The sequence below is a fragment of the Carlito syrichta genome, unplaced genomic scaffold, assembly GCF_000164805.1.
Source record: "Carlito syrichta isolate Samal-C Ts95f unplaced genomic scaffold, Tarsius_syrichta-2.0.1 Scaffold305880, whole genome shotgun sequence".
NCBI lineage: Eukaryota > Metazoa > Chordata > Mammalia > Primates > Tarsiidae > Carlito > Carlito syrichta.
Genome location: NW_007249976.1, coordinates 204235 through 224195, shown reverse-complemented (window position 1 = coordinate 224195; position 19961 = coordinate 204235). Strand labels below are relative to the sequence as shown.

Genomic DNA, 19961 nt, shown 5'->3' with positions numbered 1-19961 from the left:
GGTCTGAGAAAGGACCTGTAAACAGACCCATCCAAGGAGTTAGTGCCAGTCAGGCCCTGAAGGAGACCAACCGGAGGCCGAGTTCCCTTTGATTCTAGCTCTGCCACTTACAGACTGTGTAACCTTGGACCACATGCCTCCTCACTCTGGGCCTTAGCTTCCTCATCTGCAATGGGGGGTGGTGGTTAGGACTAGACCAAATAATTGCCAAGCTCCCTTACAGTGCTAACATCCAGTGAATATGGCCTTAGAGTCAAGGTCCTGACTCTCAGCATAAGCTCTGCTGCTTCCTAGCTGTGTGGCCCTGGGAAGTTACTTACTTATCTTCTCCAGGCCCCAGAGTTTGATCTGTAAAACCAGAGTTAACGTCATCTACCTCAAAGGCCTGTGGTGATGATTAAATGAATCAAAATATGTCCAAGTCTCTAACCAGCCGGGCCCACAGTGGAGGTGTTATATGACCAAATTCTTCCTAAAGGAAACGTGGAACTTTAGCTGAGGCCACAGTCTCAGCGGTGCAGTGGCTCCACTGAAGGCATGATCTTGAATAGTGGAATCTTAAGCACTATAGCAAGTCAGTGGAGGAAACTTAGGGAAAAGACTACCCAAGGATCTTTGCCCCACCCCACAGCTGCCTGCTGTAGTTTCAGGTAGGCCCATGGCTATCATGGCAACTCTGAGAAAGCAAGGGCTTGTCCTCAGGGCTCTAACTTCAGAGTCTCTGTCCCCTACTTTTCCGCCTCCAAGTGTCACCCTTGGGGAGAACAGGAGAACAAAATACTGGCAGTTCTCACAAGACACACTAGTTCCAGCTGTGATAGTCCCAAGAGTATGTCAGGCCCTCAGACTGGGTGAGAAGTCCTGGGATTGGAGGCTGCCAAGGACAGAGCAGACCCACATTCTAGCTCAGCATAGGGCACCAAACAGCTCCCAACCTGACCACGGCTCCGGAACCACCTTCCACTGGACAATCATGTCATCCCTGGACTCAGGAGGCTGGCCTTGCAGCTGCCCAAAGTGCCAGGATGGCTGCACATAGAGAGACCCCCACTGCCCTCTCAGGGCCCAGAGGCCCCCCCTTTGCCCTGGCTGGACTGACTCCTCCACTCAAGGTGGCACTGGGTAAGGCTGACGGATCGCCAGCAGCTACTCAGAGAAGACAGGAGCAAAGAGTGGGCAGGACAGCAGTGGAGGGGTTACCTGCAGCTGACGGGAAGCTTTGGCGGGCAGAGGCGGGGGAGAAGAGCCAGGGGAGGCTGCAGCAGGGCCAGTTCCCAGCCCGGCCATCAGCTCCTGGTACCACTGCTCTAAGTCTACAGCAGGGAGCAGCAGCTTCTCCATCTGGAGATGGGAATGGGAAGGGGGACGGGGACAAGAGGGGAAGGATAGACAGGACAGGCCAAGAAATAAGAAGGAGGGGAAGGTTGGAGGAAGGATAGAGAAAGGCCAGGTCAGGGAAATGGACAGGAAGGTAGGGGAAGAAGGGGAGGAAGGAAGGGAGAAAGGAAAGCATAAAGAAAAGGAAGAGAAAAACAGTGAGACGACAGTTGCCCTGAATGTGCTCAGGGCAAACAGAAACAGAGTACAACTCTCAGACCACAGACACGAGCTATGCCAGCCATGACGCCAGCCGCCAGCCAGAGCCCACGGCACGGAATGCTCCCCTCAGGCTGGCCAAGAGCCGAGAGGCCGGGTGAGCGGGGGCAAAACACACACACACAGAGCACTCCAGTCATGGGGTGGGGTGGCAAGAACTCACAGACCACCCACCTCGGGTAAAGGCGTGACGGAAGTGAAGGAGGAGGAGGGCCGCATGGGAGGAATGCAGGTGGTGGGAACCAGGTCCCGGGAGGCAGAAGCCCAGGGAGGCAGGCCTGGCGCCGGGGCTGAGGGCAGGGGCGAGGTGCCCCACGTCGCCTTTAGCTGCTCAAGCGTCACGTACTTGGGGCAAGGCCGGGCGCAGAAGGGAATACAAGAGGTTAATGGAACTGGAATGCCAGAGATGGCCGTACCCACAGGGAGGGAAGGGAAAGAGCAGAGGCAGCCTGCAGAGCCCACAAGTCCAGGAGAGCCAAGTCCTCTCAGCACAATGCTCTCATCCTGGAGCAGAAGGCCACTTTCTCTCCGAGCCAGGGAGCAAAGAAAGCTCTCAAGGCCCCAGGGAAGACAGGAAACCACTCCCAAGCCCCCTGATGCCAGCTACCCTTCTCCCTGGCTGTTGAAGAAAGACGCTGCTGTCCCCCCAGCCCCACCCAGGTCCCACTCAGGCCCAAGGGGGAATGTGGGACATCCATAAGGAGGCTCTTGCACACTGGTGCCACCCTCAGTGGCTGGTACCTCACTGTCAGGCAGGGGCTGGGCGAGCACGCCGGGGGAGGTGGCAGAAGCATAGGGATCCAAGCGGAAGCACAGCTGGAGAACCTCTGCCAGGCTCACATACTCCTGAAGTGCCCGGTGGGATGGGGAAGATGGGCAGAGGAGAGGTTAAGGGGGTTCAACCAAGTACCCAACACTCCACACTCCATGCCAGGCCACAGGGCCATCACTCCAGGTCAATACAAAATCCAGGGCAGGGGTGGGGTGCTCAGCTGCCCACTGTGGCCACAGATGGCTGCAGAGGGTGGTGGGAACCAGAAAAAGGTGACATGACTGTCTAAAGTCTCCTCCTGACCTCCATGTTAGGAGCCACCTTGGCAACCAGTTCCTGCCCTGGGTGCACCTTGAAGGTACATCCCTGAGTTTGCCCTGGGCAACTGGGACAGGCAAAGATGCCCAGGGAAGGCCTTCCAAGAGCCCACTGAGGATCAGGACCCAGCTCCCAGAGACCCCGCCATCTCCAACACCCTGGGCACCCCCAGTGGGGCACAAACATGCAGCATCAAGCAGCAGGGTCCCTTCACACCCCATCAGCCAGGGCAGGAACTGGAAACGGGTGTGGGGAGGTGAGCAAGAGCAAGACGGGCCTGAGCAAGATGGGTTCTAAGAAAGAGGCCTTAGTGGGAAATAGCCGGAAGCCTGGCAGGAAAATATGCCCACTGCCCAAGGTAAGTCCTTGGAAAGATGCCAGCACATTCAATCGTGGGATTCTTCAAATCACAAGAACTGTCATATTCATCACCCACCCTTAGAAACTGAGCTTATCTAGGTGCTGGGAGCATGGTAGACATCCACAGTGCATGCTCAATCCAAGGATCACAGGCCTGCCCTATCCATGGGGCCTATGCAGGCCTAGCTCTAGAACCAGATTGTTCTCTGGGGGTCATGGAAGAGAAAAATGAGCCGGAGCATCCAGCATGTTGTGGCATTCAGAATACAGGCAAGTTAATATGCAAATCCATGCTCTGACTTTGCACCGGCTGTCCAGGCAATCTATGGACGAGTGGGATGGCACACTCACACACACTCTCCCAAATGCTGGCCAGCCAAGGGATTATCACCACACGCCCTTCAGCTGGGCTCTGGGAGGAGCTGCAGGCAGGGCTCAGCAGGCAGGCAGAAAGGAAGTAGGCAAAGCAGAGCGTGCTGTCAGGTGTGATTACCTCTTGTGCCTTGGGGCAGAGTAGTGTAGAAGCAGATGGGGTTAAGGGGACAGAGGTGGCCCCAGTCTGAGAGGACTCTGAGAACAGGCCCAGAGCTTTAGTCCCCAGCATCATCTCTGAGGACTCGGAGATGAGCAGCTCAGCCTACAGAGAAGGGACATGGTGAGGGGCCACACCCCTCACACTCAGCCCAGCCCCCTACCCCAGGCCTAAATTGTTTGTGCTGTGAGGCAGGGAGGGAGAAAAAGAGGTCGGGGAAATCAGACATGTTCTATTTGGACTTCACACACCAAACATGCAGACTTGAGAAAGAGCCGCTTAAGGGGCCACAATGCTGCCTCCTGAGACAAAAGCCTGACTCCAGACCGAAGGCCAAGAGCCCCAGGATCAGCATCGCTAGATCCCAACACAACCCTACCTCTACCAAATCACCCACCCACCCAGGCCCATGGCATACTCCACATATATTCACAGTCACCCAGAATGGTGAGACCAATGGGCTCCTGAGAGCCCAGACGACAACTAAACTGAAGTAGCTGGTAGCCATGGAAGGTCAAATCCCAGATCTCAGGGTCATTCCTCCTCAAATCTCTCCAGTTCAGGAAGAAGCCCCTACACTCCATTCAACATCAGCCACAGGGGTGAAAGTGCCATGTGCTGTCCCAGAGCCTCCCAGGTCAACCCTTGGGGCTGACGCTGGGGCTGACCCAACCATGTTACCTCTTTGAGGGTCGACGTTGTCTTCGGGAAAGGCCTCCCCCCTGTGAGCGAGTGGTATCTCCTTTCCAGCACAGTCAGTTTTTCCTTCTCCTGTGAGCCCAGAGTGGCGGAGAGTCAGAGGGCAAGGGGGCAACATGAGGGACACTCCTGTGTTGACAAACCTCCACCCCAGCCCTTCTGTGCTCCCATCCCACGTTCCCTGCTCCCAAATCCCCCAGCCCAGCCTGAGGGACAATACCTTCTGTAGCAGCTGCAGGGAGGCATTCTTGTCCCGGGCCAAGCGCTCTGACTCTTGCACGGCCTGGGCCCGGATCTGCCCAGCCTGACTGTCCAGGACGGCCAGGCGCTCCTAGAGGAAACGGAGTGGTCAGTCAGGCCCTGGAGAGACAGGGCTGAGTCCAAGATGGGGCTTGGCCGTCTCCCCTGCCCAGAGACGCCAGTCTCAGATGAAAGGGATCAACCAGTTCTTCTGCATGGCCTCAACTCACCAGAGGAAAACTCAGGCTGCCATGTTGACTCCTTCCCTCGCCCCTCCCTTGACCAGTGACCCCATGCCACTAGGCACACTAGCCAGAACTCAAATCCCCAAATCTTTCTTCCCTCACCTCACAGCCAAATCCAGGCCCTCTGCTTCCCTGCCCTGGGCTTTCTCGCCAGCCTCTGCTTCCACTCTCTCAAGTTTCAGATCCACTCCACAAGTTATCTTCCTAAAATGACCTTTGAGGTTTGTTTATCTGAACTTTCTAAACTTTATAAAAAGAAGTATTACTTGAACAGTTTTGTAAAAATTCACAAGTAGTACTTTCTCTCTCCAAATAACATAAAATCCACAAATAGGCCAGGTTCAGTGGCTCAGCCTGTAATCCCAGCGCTTTGGGAGGCCAAGGTGAGTGGACTGCCTAAGCCCACAGGTTAGAGACCCACCCAGGCAACTTGGTGAGACCTCATCTATACAATAAATCCCAAAAAAAATCAGCCAGGCCTGGTAGTGGATGCCTGTAATTCCGGCTACTCGGAAGGCTGAGGTGGAAAGGATTGCTGGAGCCCAGCGGGTTGAGGCTGCAGTGGCTGGGAGCGTGCCACTGCACTCGAGTCTGGGCAACGGAGTGAGACTCCAACTCAAAAAAAAATCTACAAATAAGGTCAGATCACTCCTCTCCTCAGAACCTTTCTGTGCTCCCCATTACCCACAGGATAAAGCACCAACTCCTTACCCGGCATTCAAGGGCTCCCACACCGGTCCTACCCTCTGCAGCTCCTCTGCCCCCCAGCCCGCCACAGCCTCTTGGCTTAGCCAGGTTGCACACTCAGCAGTACAGCTGAAGACTCTCAGGACTTTCTTATGACACTCCCTTAGGCCAGGAGAGCTGTCCCCATCTTCTCCAGCCATCGAGAGCTTGCTTATCCTCTAAGACCAGAACAAATCCGAACTCTTCTCCAAAGCCTTCCTTGACTGCCACTCAATTTCTTTGCTCCCTCCTCTGTGCTCTCATTATTCCATGTCACCATCTGTCTTTTATTACTGTTATTTGTGGATATATCTGTCATCACCTCTACCACCCCTCCCCAAATGTAAGATCCAAGGGCAAGGCCAGTGTCTTTTCTGTCTTCATATCCCCAACAAGGCGTTTAGCACAGTGCCTGGTTCAACAGTCAAGTGCTACAAGAAAATGAAAAGATAGCTGGGCACAGTGGCTCATGTCAGTAATCCCAGCACTTTGGGAGGCAGAAGCAAGAGGTTTGCCTGAGCCCAGGGGTTTGAGACCAAGCTGGGCAACTTGGCGAGACCTCATCTCAACAATAAACCTAAAAATTAGCTGGGCATGGTAGCATGTGCCTGTAGTTCCAGATACTTGGAAGGATAAAGTGGAAAGCTCACCTGAGCCCAGCAGGTCAAGGCTGCGGTGGCTGTGAGTGTGCCATGGCACTCCAGCCTAGGCAACAGAGTGAGACTCCAACTCAAAAAAAAAAGAAAACAAAACAAAAAAATCATGAGGAAAGGGGAAGGATAAGGAATGTGGAAAATGAGCTGGGTTAATTCCGGAAAGGCTTCCTGAAAAAGGTGGCCTTAAACTACCACCCTTAGGAGCAAGAATGGGAAAAGACTTAAAGAAGAGAACTGACCTAAATCTGGGGTTAGTCCAACAGCATACTGAAGCAGGCTAGGCAGTAATCCTCACAGCAAGAACTGCCATTTACTAAGAACCCACTAGGAGCCAGGAACTCTGCTAAATGTTTTGCATTTGTTACCTCACTTAACCCCTTCTGAGGCAGGTGCCTTTATACTCATTTTATAGGTGAGAACCCTGACACATTTAGGAGCTAGCATTGGACTCCACGGCCGGTACTCTGAACTATTCTGAGTCAGAGTGGAGAGGACAAAGAAACACAGGGCCCCAGGGCAGACGGGGCCTGGAGTGGGACACGAGGAGCTGGGGCAGCTGGGCAAGTCATGAGGAGGAGCATAGGGAAGAATGTGATCCCACCATGTCCCCCAGGCCAGGAGGTGGAGTTCGCTACCCAAACTCCCTAGAGTCAAACCCATCAGGACCTCAAAGGGATGAGACTAGCTGATCTATGGCCCTCTTCTGCATTCTCCCCAGACCGAAAGAAGAGGTTGGAGAAGTGCAAGCTCCTAGTACAGTAGAAGAAACCTGGGATTTGAGGCCAACGGACCTGGGTTCCAATTCTGAATCAGAAGCCTATGTAATGGGAGGCTTTGGGCAAATGAGTAGCTTCTCTTGACCCTACTTCCCTTGTCTTTAAAATGGGAATAAGAGCATCTGCCTTGTGAGACCATCCTGAGGATAACATGAGATAACCCAAGAAAGCCTCCTGGCAGGGCAGTTGGCACATTCAAGTGCTTAGGAAATGTCAGGTTCTTCCTTCCTTTCATCAATTAGTCTCATAGCCCCGAAAGTGAATGTATGTGTAAGGCACAACAACTAAGGGAGAGAAGCATGGGCTCTGGACCCAGGGGAGGTCCAGTGGCTCCCCACTTACCATCAGACCTGGGCTACCAAGTAGATCCCTCAACGCACCACTTTTGGACACCCCTCCCTCATCTCACAGCCCAAACTCCCACACCCTCACTGCACCCAGGCAAATCACACATGCACGCATGTGCACAGACACAAGCCTCAGTCGCAGGCGTGTGAAACGCTTGAGCCATCCTCCCTGCTCTCCTCCGCCGCCTCTTTTTAACCTTTGCTAACACGCCCCCCCCTCCCAGCTTTATCCCCGACCTTCACACACATAGAGCTGCCCCATCATCCTGTCACCATCCACACTTGAACTGGCTGAGATCAGGCGCAGACAATCACAGCATCTGGCGCCTCGGAGCCGGCTAGGACATAGTACCCAACCCCCTCGTTGTACAGATCAGCCAAGCCAAGGCTGAGCCAAGGTCAGAACCCAGGTGGACACCTTTTCTAGGGCCCCTGGCTGGCTCTACTATCCAGATTTCAAATCTTCACAACAGCCTGTTTATAACAGATGCGGAAACTAAGGCACAAAATAGCGAGATTGACTTTTGTGAGGTCATCGACAGCAACTGAAACTCGGCTCCCTGGCCTCCACTCTCACGGTCGCTGGGAGTCACAGGGCAGCGAGCGGGAACAGATGGGCACACCTTCCTCTTGGCGATGCTGCGAAGCAGCTCGGCCTTGCTCCGGAGCAGCCCCTGGCCAGCCAGCTCCCGCTCCTCCTCCACGCGGCTCTCCCGCTCCAGCTGCTGGAACTCCAAGTCCTCGAAGAGCTTTGTCTCAGTCTCCAGGGCCTCTGCCTCCTTCAACGACAGTGACAAAGAGGGTTGGGTGGTGCCCGCGATGCCACTCTGGGCCTGGTAGGCCAGGCCACAGGGGCATGAGTTGTGGGGGCTGGACCCGGGGAAACTGGGGAAGTAACCTGCCCCCACCCAACCCCCTGCGCTCGGCTTGGCCTCGCCCCTTTCACGGGCATCACGGCCTGGACCGTCCCTGTCCCCTCCAAGCCACAGCACCAACCCTGGTGTCCGGCAGGTACTGCAGGGGCCGGGTGGTCCCGTCCCACTGCTCTCCTCGCTTCCTTCTGGGCCGGTGGCCCACGGGGGCCGGGGGAGGGGGGGCTGGTGGAACTGACCCTTCTCAGCTGCTCCTGTAACTGTTCCCGCACTGACTCGGGGCAGTTATCGAGCTGCGTCTGGAGCTCGGCGTAGAGCGCCTGGCGGGCCTCCAGGTGCCTCCGTCCCGCGGCCAGCTCCGCCCTCTCCTGGTCGGGGGAGGGCGAGGGGGAGGGCGGGGCACAGGGGAGAAACAGAACACACACTCCTCAACTCCGGCCCGGCAGCGGCGGGAGGGGACAGGGCGCGAGGACGGCCAGGGCGGGAGAGAAACGGGGGTCGGGAACGCGGGTGGGGAGAAGAGGGGAAAAGAGAGGAATCAAAGGGGCGAATAACCAGGAGAGGAGAAAGAAAAGCGTAGAAAGGGAACGTGAGGCGGGAAAGAGGGGAAGAGGCCAGGAGCTGAGGGCTAAGACAGGACCCAGAAGTGCAGGGGATGGGGCAGCACAGGCAGGGGCGTCGGGGAGGGCAGAGATTTTGGTCTCATGGAGTCCCTCCATCTAAAATGTTTGGGTAGTGCCTAAGAAAAGGCCCTCTGTTTTCTCTCCAAACCATCCTGGTTCTGTATCCCCAAATCGGAACCGGTTTCTCCCCTTCTACGATGACCCAGAGACCAAAATTTAACCCTGGGGAAAAGGGTAGTGATGGTAAGGGTTAAATCCAGGGGTCAGGTGTGAATCAGGAGCTGAGGATGTTAAAGCTACAGCAATGCAGTGGGGGCCCCAGCCCAACCCCCTTGGCCTCCCTCCCCTCCAGCCTGGGGTGGGAGTAGGGTGCTGGCCCTGCAGGCTGAACTTCAGTAGAGATGAGGGTGGCAATTAGTTTGGCCGTTGCCATGGTAATAGGAGCCCCAGGAGTGGGTACAGAGAGGGGGTGGATGGTTCTGTCTAGGGCGAGATGACACCTCTGAGGGCGGGAAGGGGACGAGGGGAGGAATTGGTGAGTCACCCCTCCCAAAGGCAGGCAGAGGAGAAACTGTGATTAATGGATTCCAAAGCCAGAGTAGGGCCATGGGCTGGGGGCTAGGGAGGGAAGCCGAGTGAACCATCCCCACCGTCAGCATCACTACCACCATCACCACCACCACCGCCACCACCACCACTACTATCACCATCACTACCACAACCTCAAATAACCTCTCCTGCCCAGAGGGAAGGCAAAGTCCAGTCCTCCCAGCAAGCCATCAGTGGGAAATGAGGTGAGGCTTCCTTGTAAAATACTGAGCTTCAGCCCCTGGGGGTAAGCCCCAATGCTGAACCGTGCCCTCCAACCCCACACCTCTACCCAACCCACCTACCCATCTCCAGAGAGGAGGACCTGATCAAGCCATTTCCTGGAGTCCAGGCACTTCCTCCTCCTTGGACTCAGCCTTTAAAATACCCAGTGTTCTAGGTGGCTCAGGGGTGGTCAGAGGAGTGGGTGCCACCCAGTCCCACCCTCTAATTGAGGTATCTGAATTTGGGCAGCCCCAGGAAAGAGCTACGAAGGGTAGCCACTGGGTTGGCAGAGAGGCCCTGTCCAAGCCCTCCAAGGCCATGCCTACAACTGGGCCTCCTTATGCCCTCCTCCCAGGGCAAGCTGGGGAAGGGTGGAACATAGCCTGCCTGCTGTGCAGGAAACTTCCAGGAGGCTTCCTTGGGTTACCTCCTGCAGTCTCAGGCAGTGGCCTATGCATTTCTAGTGGGAGTAGCACTTACAGCTGAGCAGCTCCACAGCCAAGCATTCTCCCCACCCATACGCCCCTCCTGCCAATGCCCCATGGAGTAAAGCTGAGCTGTACTCTCCTGCCAATTCCTTTCTGATCAAACTTTGGGGTCCCACAACAAGAAAGGAAGGAGGTGACATTGGAGGGGAGAAGCCAGGGGCACGGAGGCTCCACAGAGTTAGTGCAAAAGCAGGCATGGCTTAGCCGCGCCTGGGTGGCACTGGCAGTTAGGGGCATGCGGAGAACCCAGGACAGTGATTAGAGGGGCGTTAGTGCAGGCCTGGTTGGTAAGCATGGAGTTAATTTGGCACAGAATTTGGGAGTGTGGTTTTGGGGGCCAGAGCCGAAGCTCCAAAAAAAAAAAAAGGTCAAAGGATTTTTAAGACCCTCCAAATGTAGAACAGGAGGAAGATATTCTCAAAAAATCCAGAAGGAAAATTAAATTCTTAAAAAAATACTGTCAAATCCAGAAATAGATGACCCCTCTCCACTTCAGAGCTTTTGGCACGTTCTTGGGCATCTTGGGTGTGGGCTGGCACGGCCCCTGTGGGACGGAGCAGCCCCTGCAGGCTGGCACGAAATCTGAAAGGGGCAGGGGCAGGAGCTGGGACCATCTGGGATGAGAGGCTGCAGATCCTGAAAGCTCAGGAAAAGCAGAGGCCTGAGGACCATCTCCCAAAGACCACAACCTAAGCACCTAAGCACCTGGAGGGAGCTGTTCTCCAGGTGGTGGAATGCAAACCTGAATCACTCCCCAGTATCAGTCCCTTGGGCTGTGCTCAGTGCCCAAGAATGGGGTCTGGCACTTACTAGGAAGGGCCATGAAGGGCCCGGAATGGCAGAAACCCAGGCACCCAGAGGTAGCACAGAGACCCAGACAGAGAAGACACCAGACACCAGCCCAGCCCCTGGCAGTGCCCTCCAAGCGGTACCTTCCACAGAGGACAAGGCCCCTGTCCCCAGAGGGCCACAGAGACCACTTGCAGTGCAGGATGGATGATCAAGTAAGTGGTAGAGGGCCCCAGAGAAGACATTTCTCCTTCTCTCCCAGGCCACTGGTACCCAGCACTGGACCAGGCTAGGTGTGGGTTACCTTGTCCCTCTCCTTCTGGATGCCCGTCTCCAGGGCCACCAGCTTCTCCTGCAGCTGGTCCGCTGCCTTCTGCTCCTTCTGCAGCAGTGCCCGCTCTGCTTCCCTCTCCCCCTGCAGCAGTGCCCGCTCCATTTCAGCCTGGGGGCAGACAGTACGGTCCCCGTCAAGGCAGCTGGACTCAGGCCCCTCTCTGGGGCCTTTACTTGGCCTAGGGAGGAGTCCAGCCAGGGCCCTCTTGGCTCACCTCTCGGGCTGACTCCTGCAGCTGCTGCTCTAGCTCCTTCACTCGGACCTTGAGCTGCTCCACATGCCCCAGAACCTGAGCCCGCTCCTCTTCCAGGGCTAGCACCTCTCCCTGGAGCTTGGTGCTAGGTGCATCTTCATGCTGGAGGGAAGGGAAACCATCAGCGGAGAGGCCTATGCCTTCCAGGATCAAACTAAGAGACTGGATCACCTATTCCTCCGGGTACTTGCAAAGGGTAGCTGGACTGAGACATGGGGCTAATTCCCCTCCCTGTGAGGGGAGCAGTAAGGGCTCTGCTCAAGGAAATAAAGATCTATCCCTAAGTGTCAGGCCTGGTTGCCCATAAAGCATATTTATAGCTTGGGATATTCAACAACACTTCCCTCTCTTCCCTGCTTCCTCATTTCTACCTCCAATCTCTTTCCAGACCTGATCCTTCCCCCTCTGTGGGGCCTTCACTGAGCCTTGGCATCCACTACACCACCTCCTCTGCCCTCAGCAGGTCCAACCCCCAGTCCCTTGCCCCACCTGTCCGCTCAATCCTACCTCCTGCTGGGTGCTCTCAGTGCTGCTGCACTCCTCCTTGAGATTTTCCTCATCTGAACGCTCCACATTCTCCCACAGGCGTTGGGTGCCACCTCCAAGCTCCTCGCTGCTCCGCTCTGAGGCCCCAGTGGCCCCTACAAGACCTCGTGAGGGCCTCCGGCCTGCTAACGCCAGTGCTGCAGTGGCTTCCCCAATGCTCGGCAGCTCCCCAGCCTCAGGTCCGCCGTCAGCCCGGCTGTACTCAGCACACAGGTTCAGGATGGTCTCCAGGCGCTGGCGCTCCTGGGGAAGGTGGGCAGAACAGAGCATGAAGGGAGAATGCTGAGGCCTGGTGGGGCCAGAGCCAGGGTCAGTGTCCTATCAAGAGAGAGAGCGCCCCAACTCCAAGATCTGGGGGCAGGGTAGAGGGAAGCAGGTTGCCCTAGAAATGGGCAGGAGGAGCCAGGCATTGTGCCACCTGCCCATGTGGCCAGCCCCTCCCATCTTCCTGTTTCCTTTCCCTTCTCATTCTACCCCAGGATGGGGCTTCCTCATGGACTCACAGGAACACACCCAAACACACACGGAAATACACGCTGGCAAGCAGACTAAAGATCACAATAAGACCCAGAAAAACTCAGATGCTCGTGCTGACAGAGTACACAGGCCTACAGACGCGAAGTCACACTGGCACACAGGCACACAAGGATACAACGCGCACACCAGCCCTGCGTTAACAGGCAGGTACAAAGACACTGGCCCTGACATGCACAAATGCACACTGACGCACACTCACACAGATAAACACAGCCTAGCATACAGACAGGTAGGCACCTACACAGACAGACAGGGTTGGAAAACAGACCCAGGGGCCCAAAAGGACCTGACACCCAGCCATAGGCACACATGGAGAAGCGGTAGACCTGGGACACAGTTCTCCTTGTCCCCACCTCAGCTCTAAGTCACCCTGAGGCAGTCCTTGACTCTACCAGCAGGGTGGGCTGCTGCCAGTCCTTGAATGCCCAGAACCAGGTGTGAGTACTCCAGGGTCCTGCCACTTAATCTGCTCTTACACACACACACACCCAGATATAGGCACCTCTCAGGGCCCAGGAGGTGAAGGAAGGATGTCCCCAGTCTTTGTCCTCCTCTCCCATTCATAACATCCCAGCCCTAAAGCCTGGCCCGATTGCTGTCTAGGGTCCCTTGACTTCCTGAGGTGTCCCTCGCTACCTACAGTTTGGCCATGACCCCACACCATATACTTACCCAGCTCCCTTCCTCATGCTTGCCCAGTTCCATGGCAAAAAAAAAAAACAAAAAACCAGGAACAGAGCCTCAGCACCCAGGAGGCTGGGCTAGTATTGCCACCTCCACCCCAGGACCCAGATAAGCAGCCTGGTTGAGGTGGTGGGAGGGGCTGGGCGGGCAGCCTCCAAGGCTTAAAGTGGCAGGTGGGGCAGGTCAGGGCTGGTGGTGAGGTGTGTGCTTGTATGCGGGCATGGGCAGGGAGGCTGATGGAGGAGTTGGAGGAGGCTGGGTCCACTCCTCTGCCTGTGCCAGGCCCACTACCCCCTCTCCAGGATGAGACCCCAGGGTGGCCAGGCATTCTCGTCTGGGCAAGACAAAAACAGGGAACAGGAGATGCAAAAAGGAATATTGGGGATCCTGCCTCATCTCTCCCCTCCCTACACAAACACACTGTCCCACACCCTTACCCAATACTGCCCCAACCTCTTCCTAATGGGTCTTCAGACAAACCTCCTCGGTTCTGGTTCTCATCCTCAAACCTACCCCAGGGTTCCTGGGATCCCCCAGGAACCCTGTTCTTCTGCTCGCAAGGGAGAGAGGGCAGAATTTATTCTTGCATACATGGGCTCAAGCGTATAGACACCAGCCAGAACCCCTTAAGCTCCTTGCACTATCTGGGGAATCCCGGCCCCCACCCAGCTCAGATGCCTTCTCCAAGACAGCTGCCCAGAGCCACACCCAGCCCCTGCATGCACCCACACTCATGCACATGGACACATACAGTCACAGTCACATAGGTCAGCCGGGACCCAAGCCAGGGGTTGCCCACCCTGTTCTCTCCCTCTTCCCGGCCACCCACACTCCCAGATGATCAAGCCTGGGCCAGAGAGCGCAACTCCCACCATTTGTAGATGGCAAAGGGAAGCAAAAAAGAAGGACCAAGGGCTTTTCTAAAGACTAAGTCTCAGACAGAGTCAGAAAGACAGGAGACTTGGGTTCCAATTCCAGCTCTGCTACACTTGCTGGGTGACCTCGGACAAGTTCATTCTCTCTGGCACAAATTCATTCTCTCTTGGACAAATCCATTCTTCTCATTGTCAAGACCTAGTTCCTAAACCGAGAGGTATAAGGCCTTACCATAAATGTGGTATGTTTTCCTAGAGCGTCACGTTACTCAGGTAAATAATGTGAAACTGAATTTATACATGAAAACAAATGCTATGTTGGAGAATAAAGGCAAAATGAGCAAGAATTTAAAATAAAGCCTTAGCAATTTCAAAGTAATTTCTTCAGGGCACCAAAACCATGAGATACTGGTCACTAAAGTACCCTAGAGGAAGGAAAGCTTGAAAAGCCCAGGCCCCACCCAAGGGCCCCTTCCACTCTGCCAGGTGGCCTGCCTGAGCCTTGGCAGAGACCCTGCCACGGCCGGCAGCAACCTCCCTGGCACCCACTCACCAGCCTCTCCATCTCCTGTTCCCGGAGCCGCTCTTGGCGCTGCCGTCGGTGATATTCCAGGAGGTCATCCTCATTGTCACTGATCTCTGTGATGCTATTCTTCCGTTCCCTCGTGACAGGTACCCGCAAGTCCCCACTGGAGAGCTTCCTCTGGGCACAGGGGCTGTGGCGAGGTGAAGCCCCAGTAAGAGAGCCCAGACTGTAAGCTGGACTCAGCCTGCCACTGAAGCTGCCCTTGCGGGGTGCCAGGGACTCCCCCAGTGTGGGTGAGGGGCTCCGTGTCCTACGGCCCCGTGCCCCTAGTGTTAGGGAAAAGTCCTCTGGTGAAGCCCCATGAGCTGCCCAGCGCCGGGGCCGAGGACTCTCTGCCACTTCCCTGGTCAGCTTGGGATCTGGGGTGGTCCGGGTGGGCAGTGGGGAGAGAGCTCGTCGGGACAGAGACGGGCTCAAGGGAGGGAGTTCTCGCATACTGTCCAAGCCCCGCCGGCCCAGGCGGGGACTCTCAGGAGGCTGCAGGGTGCGGGTGGCTAACCCATCTGAAAATGTTCGGCCCACCAGTTGGCGTGAGGGGCTGGTTGTCAGCACCCGCTCGGTGCCTGGAGGTTCACGGAAAGGGCTGGGAGGGCGGTCATGGAGGGTGCCAATCTTGTTGCGGGGAGCAGGGACTGGAGGCTGGAACTTGGGGCTGCCAGGTATGCTGGTGGGTTGGTTGCGAGCACCGGAAACTGGGTATTCACTGAGGCTGATAGCTACCACGGGTAGCTGCCCACCCAGCCGGGGGCTCTCAGTGGCTCTCCGGGCCTCCGCCAAGACAGTGGCTGCAGGGCTGTCTGTCAGCAGACCCCGGAGGCCAGGGCTGGGAGGCCTCTCATGACCCCCTTTCCTGCCCAGCCGAGGGCTCTCAGAGGAGCGAGCACCGCTTGGGCGGGACTGTGGGGGCTGCAGGGCCAGATGGTAGCTGGACGAGCGGGCAGGAACCAGCGGGGGCACAGAAGGTCCTGGCTCTTGCCCGCTGGGTGAGTGACTGGCACAGCTTCCACTGCTGGCTGGTGAGGAGAGTGGAGAGAAGGCTGGAGAGGTGTTCTCATAGCTGGAGCCCACAGACATGGCGCCGGGGCTGGTTGGGGGGGACAGCAGGTAGCGCCCACCATTAGCCATCGGTGACAGCGGAGAGGTTGCAGCAGGTTTCTTGCCAGCAACTCCAGGCTCCTCTAGCACCAGTGAGTCCATGATCTCCTGCAGGTCCTTTTCAATAGAGCTCACCAGGGAACTGTGACTGACACAGGCCGAGGGTCCCCGGGTCGCAGGCTGCGAGGTATGGTTCCCATTCACCAGACTTTCAGACTCTGCTGAAGGGAAACGCAAAGAGGCCTCAGGCCCTGGTCTTTGGCTTTGGGAGGCTGCATAAGCATAAGAGCGAGGGCACTATCCCACCTCCTTCTAGCACAGTGAGGCCAGAAAGGCTTTGGAGAAGAAGCCAGGAAATCTGGGTCCCGGCACCAGCCAAGTCTGCCACTGACCAACTATGCAACCTTAGCAAAGTTGCTTACCCTCCGTTTCCCCTTTCTATAAAGGGCCCACTGCCTCCATTTAATGACTTAGGACAGTGTTAGCAACAGTGCCAAGCACTTCTAAGCCTAGCTGTTGCCAACTCACTCCAAGACTAGACTCCTCTCTGCCTTGCTTTCCCCAACATCCTATATGTCTCCTCAGAAAAGGCAGGTGGACATATGTAAAGGAGATAGAGTTGGTCATAAGTTCCAGGGGGTCCTAGTCTAACAGGATATCAGGGCCTCCCAACACACGAAGCTCATGGGGGAAAAAACAACAAAGCATTCAGGGCTAGGCGAGGGGGTGTGTGCTGCCCCACTCTGACCAATCAGAGACAAGGGAGGGATCTGGTGCTAATGGCTGGTTCCTGGAAGCCAGGCTGGCCAGCAGCTAGGTGCAGCCCAGTGGCTCCAATTATCCCATTAAGCCAGCAAGAGCCTGCCTTTGCCATGCCCCAGCCCTAGTCAACCAATCAGAAATCCCTGGAAGCACTGCCTCAAACAGTAAAGAGGGTGGCATGACAAGGCTAGAATGGAGGCAGGGTAAAATAACTAGGCAGTGGATTGTGGACCTAGGCTTCTGAGACCCCAGGGGATTGGAAAAGACTTGGGGGGGATGGAGAGGAGAAGGGAAAGTCTCTGCAAGACTGAATCTGGATCCAAATTACAGGGGCTGTGTGGGACACAGTCAGAGGGGCTGCCACGGATACTTGTGATCCCAGTGACCACCCACCTTTCCTCGGGTCCCCAGGTTCTACATTTAGGCCACTGATACCACCACTAGATGGATCTGACATACGTGTCTCCATCCCAGCATCCGTCATCCCACAGCCATCTAAATGTCAGTGCAAAGTTTGGGGAGGTAAACCCAGTGGTAGCCTCCTGGTCTGCACCCAACCCCCTAGGCAGCTGGGCTGAGGGAGCCTGTGTTGGTTCCCTAGAACAATCACTAATTCTCCTCTCGGGATCAATAATTCACACACACACTGCAGCTGCTCCACTGAGTCATCAGCAGGCTGAGGGTTGGGCAGGGCCCAAGGACATGATCACCAGCAGGTGGGTCCCACCAGAACTTGCTAGGGGTCCAACCTAATGCTTCCTTCTGCCCCTCAGGCCACCCTCTAGGGTGAGGCTCCCTGGTGGTGATACAAATGGGCCAAGATCCCGGACACTCAGTGGCAGTGGGGTATAGGCTGGGAGAGTCCTCTGTCCCTCAAGGCACATGAGTCCCCAATTTTAGCCAAGCAGCACTGCCTTGGATCTCTCCCAGTGGCCCCACTGTCTGGCATTCTCTACCACCCCCCTAGCAGGTGGCAGGGAGCCCAGAGCATGGCTGCTGTCCTGCCCTAACACTTCAAGTGTGGTAGAGTGGGTAAAGAGGAGGACTGTCCAAGGAGTACCACAGCCCAAGCCCCTGCCCCAGCCGGGTACCTACCAGGGCCAGGGCCGTAGGGGGGCCCAGGGGCCCGGCCCCCAGCTGGAATCATGCTTTTCATCCACTTGGCTTCAGCTGGGTGGTTAAAGCGGAGAAAGGTGGACTGGCCCAGGCACAACATGCAGCCTGTGGAGAAAGCAAATGCTTGGAAGGGCAGGCAGGGTTGAAGCCACACCCACCCCACAGCTCTAGCAGGCTCACCTCTAACTCTAAAGAGCTGGTGCACTTGCACTCACAGAGTCCACACAATCCACATCTGACCTGCCTGTGCTTGAGATGGGCACCTCCAGGGCTGCACAGCACAGGGCAAAGTGAAAAGAGCACTAGTGGATGAGTCCCAATATCTGACCCTCATCCTAATTCCTCTTCTTTTTCCTAGCTGTGAGTTCTCCAGGTGAGGTCTAGTTCTCGCATTAGAAAAGTAGGGACAATAGCACTCACCTTCCTGGGGTAATAAACAGTGTATGTGAAGGTTCTCTGTAAATGGAGAAGTTCTCCAGAGAACATAGACACCCAGGTCCCCCCACCCCAGCAGGTACCCATGATCCACCAATTTGCCCCTTGGGTAGAAGGGTTCATTTGAGAGGCAGCAACTTCCGGGGTCACAAAAAAAGCTCTGAGATAGGGGACAAGGAAAAACCGTGGACCAGTCAGATGACCTGACGGGACCCAGAATCTGCTCCAACTCCGTATTGTTGTGTGACCTTAGGAGAGCTGCCATCAGCTCTGAGAGTCTAGTAATGACCACCACCCTCTTTCTTTCCGACAAAGTATCTCTGTCTCCTCTCTGGTCTCTCCTGGAATTTAGCCAAACCTAGGCCACTGGGCCCGGCCTCAGCAGAGCACATTCCCAGGCAATAGACACAAGCCCAGTCCTGCCTAGGAAGTTCAAGTACATGGAAGGGGGAGGGTGTGTGGGAGCCAGAAAATGTAGCCAGAGGCACCAGGAGTGTGCACAGCAGCAGGTGTGCCCACAGGCACCTAATACTGGCTGGCAGAACTCCACCTTCTGGCCACACCAGGTGCTTGAGGGCTCCCACAGAAGAGGCTATGCTGGAAGAAGCCAGAGCCCTCCTGCTCTCCACCACCCACCCTTCCAATTTGTCCACGTTCCTGTCCCCAGGCCCCAGCCTCCTGTCTATCCAATCTGGTGCCACTTGGTGCCCCAAGCTTCATGCCAGTCTGAGCTAAGACTGGCAGGGAAATCTACATTCCTGGACGCTGAGACAGTTCAGCTCAGGCAGGCCACAAGGGCAAGAGGCATCCCAGGCCAAGTGGGTACCTTGACAGGCCCCCTACTGAGAAGCTCGAGAGCTTGTTCCTAAGACCCCTGCAGCATGGTCATGGGGGTGGGAGGGCTTAGCAGACTGAGAAGCCCACAGCAGATAACCACAGTGGACAAAGTCACCCACTACCTTGGTACATCCACAGACCCTCCCAGGCAGGCGGGCATCAATTCTAAAGGCTGACTGGTGGCTGGGAGACTGGTGGCTGGGAGACAAGGTAGCCTTCCCTGCCAAGTCACCAATCAGAGAAGCTGATCCCAGAGTAATCATAACCGGAATAAATAATAGCCAACCACATAGTCCACCTAATTACAACCACAGCTGTTTCAGAAAGAGCCCTGCCAGGTCCCTCCTCCTCCTTTCAGCCATTTAACAAGCTAATTAATGATGAGTGTGCAGGGTCTAGACAGACTCACTCAACCCTAGGGTCATGGGTGGTGGGGATCATGGGGCCTGACAGCACAGTCCAGACTGGGAAGGAGGTGGAGAGTCCAGCCCAGCAGCGCCAGGCCCACTCAAGGAGGCTGTGGGCATCTAGGGACCCTCCACTGTGGCCCCTATAGCTGTGCATTCCCTGCCCCCTCCTCTGCCCTTCACCCTCCCCCACAGGGGGGTGTGGCCGCCGCCTCTGGACTATAAATAGTGATGCCAGGCAGCAGAGCTGGATCCGTATTAATAGAGCGGGCAGGAGGGCAGCAGGACTGAGAGCAACCCAGCTCCTGCCCAAATTAACTTTCTATTTGCATTCAGGGGCCCCAGGCATTGCCCCAGCACTGGCCCCTGCTGTCCCCGGGGGTCTGACTAGCCTGATTCTGGGAAGAAGCCCCCTCTCTGCCCACTCCCACCTCACACCCCCAAAGGTCAGCCAAAGTTGTGGTCCGCGCCCCTCATGCCCACAGGGGCTCAGAACTCAGCTGTGTGCAGGTGGGTGGAGGAACTGAACATCTGGAGGGGGAACACTGGCTAAAGGAGAGGGTGGGTCCTATCTCAGAGATGCAGAGGGGAACACCACACACACACACACACACACACACACACACACACACACACACACAC

At 56.1% G+C, this 19961-nt stretch overlaps 1 protein-coding gene across 4 annotated transcripts in view; it reads right to left on the bottom strand.

Annotated features, from left to right (window-relative positions):
* The window catches only part of PHLDB1 (pleckstrin homology like domain family B member 1), a 53100-nt gene that overhangs the window by 18160 nt on the left and 14979 nt on the right, over positions 1–19961 (bottom strand). For 2 of the 4 annotated variants that reach the window (XM_021714934.1, XM_021714933.1), the window contains exons 4-12: positions 17620–17745; positions 14635–15983; positions 11947–12228; positions 11401–11541; positions 11157–11294; positions 7891–8046; positions 4498–4608; positions 4260–4349; positions 1201–1341 (exon numbers count right to left, since the gene is read on the bottom strand). In XM_021714934.1, coding sequence (XP_021570609.1) covers positions 1201–1341; positions 4260–4349; positions 4498–4608; positions 7891–8046; positions 11157–11294; positions 11401–11541; positions 11947–12228; positions 14635–15983; positions 17620–17745 — 2534 coding nt within the window. Of the gene's footprint in view, positions 1–1200; positions 1342–4259; positions 4350–4497; positions 4609–7890; positions 8047–8378; positions 8508–11156; positions 11295–11400; positions 11542–11946; positions 12229–14634; positions 15984–17619; positions 17746–19961 lie in introns of all 4 variants that reach the window. The other 2 variants (XM_021714932.1, XM_021714935.1) reach the window with 2 other exon arrangements.